The 12017-nt window shown below is 47.3% G+C and overlaps 1 protein-coding gene across 1 annotated transcript in view; it reads left to right on the plus strand.

Moving 5' to 3' along the window:
- The window catches only part of Bcorl1 (BCL6 corepressor like 1), a 63300-nt gene that overhangs the window by 23494 nt on the left and 27789 nt on the right, over positions 1 to 12017 (plus strand). Inside the window, 4 exon segments of the mRNA XM_055612173.1 lie at positions 2534 to 2624; positions 2858 to 2893; positions 2895 to 6140; positions 11065 to 11230. Of these exon segments, the coding sequence (XP_055468148.1) occupies positions 2534 to 2624; positions 2858 to 2893; positions 2895 to 6140; positions 11065 to 11230 (3539 nt within the window).

Genomic DNA, 12017 nt, shown 5'->3' on the forward strand with positions numbered 1-12017 from the left:
TGATTTTAGTTAAGTTTAACAAAGCTTTGAGCATACCAGCTTTCTTCTTGTGGGAAGAAACAGTGGGACAGATTTCCAGTCCTGATTGGAGCCTCTTGGTCTGTTTTCTCCCTTACCTGTTCCCCCATAACCTTGCTCAGGTGACCCAGCCCCCACCACTGCCTTTCTGATCCCAGGCTCCCCTCTCAGCAGAATTGTAAAAATATTTTTTAAATATTTGCTTAGCTTTGCATCCCCTCAGGAGAGCTGAAACATCATCGCACATATTTTCCCAGAGCTTGAGGGCTGGTGGTTAGGCTTAAGGCATGGTTAGAGTAGCCAGAAGTGCTGCTTCTATGCCACCACCAGTTTCTCTGCCTAGCTCTAGGCTTCCTTGGTAACTGCTGGGTTGCAAGAAAGTAGCTTCTACTTGGAAGGAAGCAGTATTTCTGCCCAAGGAGGAGTGCACCAAGCAGAGAGGGAGCTTGGTCAGTTGGGGAAAGAATGTAAACAAATGGTACCTTCCCACCTGGAGTTGTGGAGGGAGAGACTGCTATTTCCCCTCACTACCAAAGCCCTCCCCCCTAAACCATCCGTGGTGATTCTAGTTGAAACATGCTTCTTCAGCCCAAGACTGGGTACTTATAGCTCCTGCTTTTCTGGTCTCTCAGGCGTTGATGTGAAAGTGTGTTTTTCCCTTTCCCTGGGGCCCTCCCTCTCCCCTTTCTCAAGACCTCCAACTGCCTCTAAAGCCCTTGCCTTACAATTGTTCTGTTTGTTACCAACAGTCACTTCCAGCAGTGGAACCCTCCCACTTCTGCCACCCTAACTGCTTTTTAAAGGGGACAAGCCTTTCCCCCTTCATTAGCCCCTTCTGGAGCCCTGTAAAGATGGGGAGAGGCCTGCTATGATCTCCATTGCCATTTTTGCTTCTTTTGCCCCAGGTACAATTTGGGAGTCCCTGTTTTAGTCAGAGGGAGGGAGTAATACTCTTTGCTGGAGTTGGCTGCAGGCACCCCAAATATCCTTTACACTAGAGTGGTTGGTGAGGCAGGGGCTGACTTTTCTTCAGAGGCTGTATTGGTTCTCTGGCAGGGCTCCAGAGATGGCAGGCAAACCTAAACAAAGCAGGCCAAGCCGCCCTATGATTTGCCCACCCAGAAAATTTGCTGCAGCTTTGTTCTTTGACCCCTACCTCCTCTGCAGCCACTCCCACCCAGGGGCTGTGCTATTGGCATGCTCCCTAGCACAGGGCCAGTGTGTTCTTGCCACACTTAAAGCAGCAACCTTTGAGTGGGTACTCATCCTCTGATTTTACTTTAGCAGTCCTTTTGTTTGTTTGTTTTGTCCAATATAATGTTTTTGAACTTTCTTCCCTGAAATTTAGAGGATTCTTTTTGACCAGGTGGGGGGGTTGGGGTCAGGGGTACAGTTGAGTTTTTCTTCTTTGAGACCCCGCTTTCTGGACTTAAGCCTTTACTTACAGCACATACCAACATGAACATGGAGTCTGGCTTTCAGGGCCTCCCTTTGGGAGGGGAGAATGTCGTAGTACAGAGAGGCTGAAGGGCTGGTGCTCTCCATGTACTGTGAGAAGGGAAAATGCTGGCTGGAGTCAGGTAGAGCTTTAGAAATGTTGCTTTGGAGAAAAAAAATGGTTGTTTGTTTTGTTTTGCTGTTTTTAAATTAAGACATAGTCTTAAGGTGTAGTCTTGCTGGCTTAAAATTCCTTATGTAGATCAGAGTCCAAGCTGGTCTTGAACTCAGAGGTCCACCTGCTTCTGCCTCCTGAGTGCCAGGATTTAAAAAGATGTGTGTCACCACACCCACTGCATTTTTGTTGCCGTTTGAATTGAGCTCTCCCGTGGCCCAACTGGCTTTTGAATTCTTTACCTTCCTGTCTCCACCTCTGAAGTACTCAAATTACAGACACATGACACATGCTCAGCTAAATGGAGTATTTTTAAAGAGCTGCTTAGTGTCAGTGACCACACGGCCTCAAATCAGTGTCATTGTATGCGCTGTGAATGTGTGTGAGCTTCAGACATGCCAGCCTGTAGATGAGCAGGTGATTCAGATTTGGACTAGACTTGAAAACACAATGGGAGTGATGATTTGCTTTGGAAGAGGTTTACCCTAATATGGCACTTCCCATGTAGACTTGAAACAAGATTGGAGTTTAAATAAAACTAATTTGCATGCCTTTGAGGCTTAAGGTTCACATCACTTTCCATTTGGGCAGTGCCCTGTATATCCGGGATTGAATGGTCAACCTGATGGATTAGCTCCAGTGAAAAGGAGAAGGTGCTAAAGTGTGGCTCATCCACACTTTTTGTGAGAACACTAGAAAGAATGAGCATCTCCCAAATTGTAGTCAGACAAGGCTCCTATTCAGAAACTTGCCAAGCCTTGCTTTGCCTCATTGAGCCCTCCACTACCCTGCCATTCCCAGTGAAATAGGAGGGAATCCAGGCAAGCAGAAACTTTTAGAGGAAGTGTCAGAGGTCTAAGTCTGAGCCTTATGTCCCTTTTCTGGTTGTGTCTTTCCTGCCAGAAGAGCACCTCTTTCTGATGAGGAGTCCACGACAGGTGACTGCCAGCACTTTGGATCTCAGGAGTTTTGTGTCAGCAGCAGTTTTTCCAAGGTAAGGAGCTGTGTGTTGTCACATGATGCCTGTCAAAGGGTGAGCTTCTTGGGCCATGTGGCTGGTTTGGCCATCATGAGAATGGGAACAAGAAGACAGAAGTTCTAGGTGAGATAGAGACTGCTGTGCATACACCCTGTACTTTGCACAGCAATTACTTCTCAGGAGCCTCAGGATACTTGTATCAGCTGCAGGTACCTTGCTAAGATGTGCATGCTATTCTGTCATTGCAGGTGGAGCTCACAGCAGTTGGAAGTGGCAGCAGTGCCGGGGGGGGCAAACCCAAATGGCAGCACAACAGAAAAACTTGGGCACAGGTCAGAAGATCAGCCTGATGATCCCCAGCCAAAAATGGACTATGTTGGGAATACAGCAGAGTCCGAGGGCCTCCTGGTGCCACTGAGCAGCCCAGGAGACGGGCTTAAGCTACCCACTCCTGATAGCACTGAGGCCAGCCACAGTAGGGCCAACTGCTCCTGGACTCCCCTAAGCACCCAAATGAGCAAACAGGTTGACTGCTCGCCAGCCGGGGTAAAGGCTTTGGAATCTCGGCACAGTGTTGGGGAGAAGAATACTTTCATTTTGGCAACTCTGGGAACTGGAGTCCCTGTGGAGGGAACCCTGCCTCTAGTTACCACTAACTTTAGTCAGCTGCCAGCACCTATCTGCCCTCCTACCCCTGGGTCGACCTCTGTGACCCCATCAGTTCCCGATCCATTCCAAGTTCCCCTCTCTGTCCCAGCCCCAGCGCCCCACTCAGGACTAGTTCCAGTCCAAGTTGCCACATCAGCTTCAGCTTCAGCTCCTTCTCCTCCCTTAGCACCAGTGCCCGCTCTAGCTCCAGCACCCCCCTCGGTGCCTACTCTCATCTCTGATTCAAACCCTCTCTCTGTGTCAGCCTCTGTCTTGGTGCCTGTGCCAGTGTCTACTCCCCACTCAGTCCCATTGCCACTGTCGGCTCCTGCTCCTACTCCTCTCACAGTCTCTGTTTCTGCACCTCCCTTGGCTCTGATCCAGGCTCCTGTGCCTCCTTCGGCTCCCACTTTGGTCCTTGCTTCTGTCCCAACTCCAGTTCTAGCTCCCATGCCAGCATCCACGCCTCCAGCAGCTCCTGCCCCTCCATCTGTGCCAATGCCCACTCCAACCCCATCCTCTGGCCCACCCTCTACCCCCACCCTTATTCCTGCCTTTGCTCCAACACCGGTGCCTGCACCCACCCCAGCCCCAATCTTTACTCCAGCCCCCACGCCCATGCCGGCTGCCACACCAGCTGCCATCCCCACCTCAGCACCCATTCCAGCCTCCTTCAGTTTGAGTCGAGTGTGTTTTCCTGCAGCTCAGGCACCAGCTATGCAAAAAGTCCCTCTGTCTTTTCAGCCAGGGACAGTGCTGACTCCTAACCAGCCACTGGTATACATCCCACCTCCAAGTTGTGGCCAGCCACTCAGTGTGGCTACACTGCCAACCACTCTGGGAGTCTCTTCCACGCTCACACTCCCAGTCCTGCCATCTTACCTGCAGGATAGGTGTCTCCCAGGTGTGCTGGCCTCCCCAGAGCTCCGCTCTTATCCATGTGCATTTTCTGTGGCCCGACCTTTGGCTTCAGATTCAAAGTTGGTCTCTTTAGAGGTGAACAGGCTCTCCTGTACTTCCCCATCCAGCAGCACTAACAGCCAGCCTGCTCCTGATGGAGTCCCTGGACCTTTGGCAGATACCTCCCTCACCGCTGCTTCTGCCAAGGTGCTTCCAACTTCACAGCCTTTGCTGCCAGCCCCCAGTGGGAGCTCAGTTCCACCACACCCCTCCAAGATGCCAGGTGTCACTGAGCAACAAACAGAAGGGACTTCTGTTACCTTCTCTCCTCTCAAGTCACCTCCACAGCTGGAGAGAGAGATGGCCTCTCCACCTGAGTGCAGCGAGATGCCTCTTGACCTTTCTTCCAAGTCCAACCGCCAGAAGCTTCCATTGCCGAACCAGCGTAAAACACCTCCCATGCCTGTGTTGACCCCTGTGCACACCAGCAGCAAAGCCCTACTTTCCACAGTCCTGTCTAGGTCTCAGCGCACAACCCAGGCTGCTGGCAGCAGTGTCACTTCCTGCCTGGGCTCCACGTCTTCACCTTTTGTTGTCTTTCCAGAGATGGTAAGGAATGGAGACCCAAGCACCTGGGTAAAAAACTCAACTGCTCTGATCAGCACCATTCCTGGCACATATGTGGGAGTGGCCAACCCAGTTCCTGCATCCCTGCTGTTAAACAAGGACCCTAACCTGGGCCTTAACCGAGATCCTCGTCATCTCCCTAAGCAGGAGCCTATCTCCATCATTGATCAAGGAGAGCCTAAGAACACTGGTGCCACTTGTGGCAAGAAAGGCAGCCAGGCTGGTGCTGAGGGACAGCCAAGCACAGTCAAATCCCGTTATACCCCAGCCCGCATTGCCCCTGGGCTTCCCGGCTGCCAAACCAAGGAACTGTCTTTATGGAAACCTACAGGGCTCGCAAATATGTACCCACGGTGTTCCATCAATGGGAAATCCACTAGCACCCAGGTCCTGCCTGTTGGCTGGTCACCATACCACCAAGCATCCCTGCTTTCTATTGGCATTTCTAGTGCCAGGCAACTAACCCCCAGTCAGGGGGTGCCTATCAGACCCACCAGCATTGTTTCTGAGTTTTCTGGTGTGTCATCCCTTGGTTCCAGTGAAGCTGTTCATGGCCTTCCTGAGGGGCAGCCACGACCTGGAGGCCCCTTTGCTCCAGAGCAGGATGTCGTCACAAAGAAGAAAACTTGCCGAATTGCTGCCAAGCCTTATGAAGAACAAGTCAGCCCTGTCCTCTTGACTCTCAGCCCTCAGACAGGGACTCTGGCACTGTCTGTTCAGCCTAGCAGTGGGGACATTGGAGTAAATCAGGGATCTGAGGAATCTGAGAGCCACCTCTGCTCTGATAGTTCTCCTAAGATGGAAGGCGCCCAGGCTGCCTGTGGCTTGAAGCTGGCAGGAGACGCAAAGCCTAAAAACCAAGTGCTGGCTACCTATATGTCCCATGAGCTGGTCCTGGCCACCTCCCAGAACTTGTGCAAGATGCCTGAGCTGCCTTTGCTACCTCATGACAGCCACTCTAAGGAACTCATTTTAGATGTGGTTCCAAGCAGTAAGAGGGGTCCCAGCACAGACCTTTCGCAGCTTGGAAGTCAGGTGGATCTGGGGCGGGTGAAAATGGAGAAAATGGATGGTGATGTGGTCTTCAATTTAGCTAACTGTTTCCGGGCTGATGGTCTCCCAGCAGCTCCCCAGAGGGGCCAGGCTGAAGTTCGGGCTAAAGCTGGGCAAGCTCGAGTGAAGCGGGAAAGCGTTGGGGTCTTTACTTGCAAGAACAGTTGGCAGCCAGATGAAGAGACAGAATCTCTGCCACCCAAAAAGGTGAAGTGTAACAAAGAAAAGGAAATTGAGGAAGAACCACAGCTGCCACCACAGCCACATGAGAAGCCCATGGTCCGGAGTTCCCTGGGGTCCAAGGTGAGTGCCAGTGCCTGACCTAGAACTCCCAAGGCTCTGCTTCACTTGTGGGTCTCTGCTGCATTTGACCCTCTCTCTCCCCAGTCCCAGATAGTGTTCTTGAGCAGCTTAGCTGTGTGAGAAGAGCTGATGACTGGGAGGTTTTCCCTTTTTAACTCGTGTTCTCTGTATATGATATTTTCACCTGGAAAGGCCTAGCTCATTCCATAGGATAGAGGAACTTATTTCATCCTTGGGACCAGGGAAGCCATTATTCAAAATAAGGTTGGAAGGCAGGAGAAAGTATTGGTGAAGGAAATCACTTAATCACAGGCTCTTCCCCAAGGAGCAGTTTTTCCTGGTTCTTTAAAGATGACTGACTACTGGCCTTGGCCATTTGGGACCCAGGGAGGAAAGGATAGGGTCATTTTTGCCCCCACTTCTTCCTAACTCTGTGACATTGATTAAGGGTGCTACTTAATCTCTGTTACCCTCAGTTCCTTCATCTCTGCAGTGAGACAAATAATTGTACTTAGTTAGAGGGTTGTTGGAAAGATTAAATGAGATGTTGATATGAAATATCGAGAACAAGCAAATTAACAGGGATAAGAAGTTGCCTGATAATTGCCTAGGGCTGGGAAGGATTGGAGATTTGTTGAGTAAACCAATTAATGGGAATAGGGTTTCCATTCAGAGTGGGGAGAAAATTTTTATACTAGGTAAATGGTGATAGTTCCACAATTCTGTGTTTATGCTGAAAACAGTTGCATTGTATGTATGTTAGTGAATTGTTGCAGCTTAGCTCAGTAAAGCTGTTACAATTAATTAGATGGCATACAAGTGCTTAAAATATCATTTGGCACATAATTAAGTGCTCAGTCCCTGTTAGTGGCTGCTTTTGTTTTTAGTATCACAAACAGAATGGCCCCTGCCCTCATGAAGCTATGTCTTATGATGTTGACTTAATGACAAGTAGGCATAGCCCTTCCTGTATGAGATGACTAGTTCAGTAGGCCAACTGAGAAATGTGGGGAGCAGAAATAAAGTTACAGGAGAAGGAGAAGGCAACCAGCATTTCCCGTTCTTTTTCCTATGGATACCAACTAATCTAAGTGTTATTATTAGGTCCCATTTTCTTCAGAAACATGTGACAGGCTGAGATGAGGAGTTAATTCAAAACAGCCCATTTCTGGGGATGGCCAAGAGGCAGAATAAGCTCCTGTTAACTTGCTTGAATTATTTTTCTTTCAATTTTTTTTATTACATGTATGTTTACTCTCTGTGCTCATGTGTATGTGTATGGTACATGTGTGCTACAGCATCTTTGGGAGATCAGAGAACAGTTTTCAGCAGTTCCGTTTCTTCTGTGTGGGTACCAAGGATCAAACTCAGATTGTCACATGTAGCAGCAAGCACCTTTACCTCCTAATCCATCTTGCCTGCCAAAAAATTATGTTTCATTTGATGCTGGCTATATTTTAATCTTGTCCTTTGAAACATTTCAAAACTCTGTTAACCCAAACACTGATCTTTTTGTTGGTGGTAATGGTGGTGGTTTTTCAAGACAGTTTTTTTTTTTCTATCCTTGGCTGCCCTGGACTTGATTTGTAGTCCAAGCTGGCCTCAAATTCACAGAGATCCACCTGCCTCTGCTTCCCCAAGTGCAGGGATTAGAGGCGTGCACCACCATGCTGGGCCCAAACACCAATCTTGATTTCTTCATCCTCTCAACTTCTCATGTGGTTGGAGTGCATCATGTATTTTTACTTTCACTCTTGCCCTGGCAGATGATACAAACTGAAATCTCTTCTAGATGTTCGGTTTTACTTTTTTTTTTTTGTCTACCTTAGGTAGCAAAAGTTAATGATCTCTACTCTAAAGAGGGCATGTTCAAATTTATGTGCATTTAACCTTATTTCCCCAGCCTTAGAATAGTTTTTGTTGATGTATGTGAAGGTCAGATTTTAAGGAGTCAACTTTATCTTTCTCTTTTCTCCCTAGTTTTTTTGTTTTTTTCTAACACTTTGGTTCATAGGAACTGGCAGTAACTTGATTTTTATTCAGCTTAGTTCTCTGCTAAGTGAGCAGAGGGTGAGAATCTGATGGGTAATGGGTACTCCCTGTGCCTGGAGAAGTGAGGTTGTTTTTTTTCCCCTCAAATCTTCATCAGTTAAATAGCTGCCATCCTGTTTTGCTGGAACTAGAGATTGATCACCCTACTGGAAGGGGATTTAGATGTGACTACAGGAAAACACATGTAGTAGTCTTCCATCCCAGTGACTAAGTATTTGAGAAAACAGTGAGAGAGGAATGGTTTGTTTTGGCTCACGGACTCAGAGATATAGTCTCTCTTAGTGGGAAGAAGATAGTAGGGCAGAATAGCGGCTCATGGCAACCAGAAGGGAAGGAGTGAGGGAAGGAACACAGAAAGAGAATGAATATGAATGAATGCATGTCTGTAGTCTGGGCTCTCGTTTTCCTACTTTGTGTTTGTGTGTGCTCATGTGTGTGGGTGTTCATGTATACAGGTACCTGTGCAAGCCAGAGGTCAGTCTTGGGTGTGATTCCTCATATCTATCCACTTTGTGTTTTTGAGACAGGGTCTTCCTCTGGAAACAGGAGCTCATCAGTTAGACTAGAGGGATCCACTTAGCTCTGTCTCCTCAGTGCTGAGATTAAAAGCATGCACTACCACACTTGACTATTTTTCTGGTGATGAATCTTAGGTCCTCATGTTCTTGTAGCAAGTACTTGACCTACTTAACTACCTCCCCATCCCATCAATTTTCCCTTATCCATCTGGGCCCTGAGCCTATGGTGTGATGCTCCCTACCTTTAGGGCAGGTCCATCCTTAGCTCTCTAGGAAAAACAAAACAAAACACAGATCTGCCCAATGGCATGCTGTGCTAGGGGCTTGTCAATCCATCCCAGCTGATATATATCAAGTAGGATATTTTTTTTTATTGTATTTTTGAGACAGGGTTTCTCTGTGTAACTCTGACTGTCCTGGAACTCACTTTGTAGACCAGGCTAGCCTTGAACTCATGGAGATCCACCTGCCTCTGCCTCCTCAGTGCTGGGATTAAACATGTATGCCACCATGCCCAGCTGCCTTTGGGTATATTTAACTCTTCCTGTCTTCTTAAAACCTAATTTCATTTTCCCCAGATCCACAGTACTAAAAACACCTACCTTACCTTACCTTCTTATTTCATGGCATAGAGAAACCTCAAAGCTGGAGAAAATCTGTGGCTTTGGGGGCAGAGTTCCTACAATATCTAAGCTGATAATACAACAGTCGGTGAGAATATGACTGAGCAGAAACGCTTGATAAAGAGGCAGCAAATATGGAAGGAGAGTACTGAAAGCTGATGAGAAGAGGCCCAGATAGAGGGACCAGGAACACCAGGAACTAAACTAAGGGGCTTAGTCCCAGCTCCATCTTTCTTATTGCAGATGTAAATGAGCTACCTTGCAGGGTGGCCTGGTAAGTGGCATACCTTGATTTAGTGTGTACCCTACACTGTGTGTGGCCCAGAAAAAGTCAGTTGACCTCTTAGTTGAGTCTTTTTCATCCGTTTGGTGAGGTGGTTGTTGTGATAAAGCAAATGGTACCCTTCAAAGTGCTACAGAGTATAAAGCATCCTTTAATATACACCAGACTAACCGTGAATGGTATACCAGGCCTGGCCCTGTCCATTGTGTTCATAGGGAGGTGCAAATTGTACTTCCTATATAATGTTCCTCTTCTTGCTGCAGTTGAATCCATTTTCTGGCATTAACTGGCACATGAAAGAAGTTTTTCTTGACTTGCTTGTTCTCAGAATTATTGTCAATTAATAGCAATGCTATTCACAATGAAATTGTTTGAACCATGTAGCTATCTAACTTTCAGAAAAGGCATTTTTGTTCAGTGCATATCTCTACCTGTGTTTGGATATGCAGAGTATGGGGCCAAATTTTGGACCTCTGAAAAAAAAACTTGGGATGTGCGTGTATGTGCTGAAGGTCCTTGCATACATATTCTGTAGACCTCTTTAAAATGTTGTGGATGCCTGAAGGACCAGCAAGGGCACATGAATCAATCCAAGAGAGCCTTTATAGCCCATCATGTTCTATAACACTATGACACACATGCTCCTAGTCCTGACTCTGGCAGTTCATTTCCATGTGTGGGCAAAAGCCTATGACTTGACCCTTCCTAAGAATGGAAAGTGTTCTTTATTTTTATTAAATTAATTTATTTATTCACTTTACATTCCACTTGTATTCCCCTCCTCCTCTCCTTCCATCCCCCTCCCTCCCTCGTCCCCTCATCATTCCTCCCCTATTCCTCAGAAGAGGGGAGCCTTCCTATACCCCCACCCCAGTTTATAAGGACTGAACATGTCCTCTTTTCCTGAGGCCTGGTAAGGCAGTCCTATTAGGGGGAGTGATCAAAAGCTAGTAAGTGAGTCCATGTCAAAGGCAGCCCCTACTCCCATTACTAGAAGCCTGAGCTGCCCATCTGCTACATGTTTGTATGGGGCCTGGGTCCAATCTATGTGTGGTCTTTGGTTGATGCTTCAGTCTCAGGAAGCCCCTCTGGGCCCTGGTTAGTTGGCTCTGTTGGTCTTCTTGTAGAGCTCCTGTTACCTCCAGGTCCTTCTATCTTTCCCCCCACTTTCCCACAAGACTCCCTACACTTTGCCCAATGTTTGACTGTGAATCTCAGCATCTGTTTTGTTCTGCTGCTGGGTGTAGACTTTCAGAGGACAGCTATGCTAGGCTCTTGTCTGTGAGCGTAGCAGAGTATCGTTAGTAGTGTCAGGGGTTGGCTCTCTACCATGGGGTGGGTCTCAGGTTGGGTCAGGTATTGTTTTGACATTCCCCCAGTCTCCTGTTGGAGAACATTCTTAAGAAGCAAAACTGACCTCAGATCTGATTCATTCTTCCTTTTCATAGTGTTGGAAACTGCCTGGAGATACCCAGGAACCCACCAAGAAAAGCCCCAGAGGGGCTTCAGATTCAGGAAAAGAGCACAATGGAGTCAGGGGAAAGCACAAGCACCGGAAGCCAACAAAGCCAGAGTCCCAGCCTCCAGGAAAACGAGCCGATGGTCATGAGGAAGGTAGGTCCCAAGGGCCATGCACGACCTTGTAGCCTAAACTCCAGAGGAATCCAGTGGAATTTTGTTAGGGAGAGAATAGCTGAGAGATTGAGTAGAAGTGGATCTTTCTCTGCTTTGGGTGGAGATAGAATTGGAATCTCTGAAGTCAACAGCCAAGGAGAATGGATGTGTTCTGACCTCATAAATGAGAGTAGCACACATTCTGAAGTTTTAATGTTGAACAAGGTGGTTTGTAAACAGAGAGATAGCAGTCCTGCAATAGAGTCACCTACCCATTTCCATGAGGTGGGATCTAGGCTCAAAGAAGAAGCAGATGTAAGAATACTTAGATAAAACCAGCAGAATTGAGATTCATTACAATGTTTTCTCTATCTTTTGATATGTTGGAAAACTCCCATTCTAAAAAGAGAAACAAATAGCTCACTAGCCAGCTAGCTAGAAAGGTTTAGTGATGTCTCAAACCCTTTTTTATCAATTAAGGATACCTAGAATGTTTGGGTTGGGTATGAGGTATACTTGACCTGTATACTCTGCTGTAGATGATTCCTCACTGCCTTCGTAGGAGATAATCCAGGTATTCCTGGCTACAATAGTCTATGTTCGTGATCTTGCCCATTGGACATGACATACCTTTTCTATGTAGCTCTTGTACACCTGTTTGTATTTGACCACTGTTGCCTTCCTTAACTTGTTTAGGGTCTGTCGAGGTTGATCTTCTATGGGACAGGCAACAGCTCATTTAGAACTTGATGAGCATAAAACAACCTCTGCATTATATAGGCAGAGA

Source organism: Psammomys obesus, unplaced genomic scaffold, assembly GCF_907164565.1.
Source record: "Psammomys obesus unplaced genomic scaffold, mPsaObe1.curated_primary_1811, whole genome shotgun sequence".
Taxonomy (NCBI): Eukaryota; Metazoa; Chordata; class Mammalia; order Rodentia; family Muridae; genus Psammomys; species Psammomys obesus.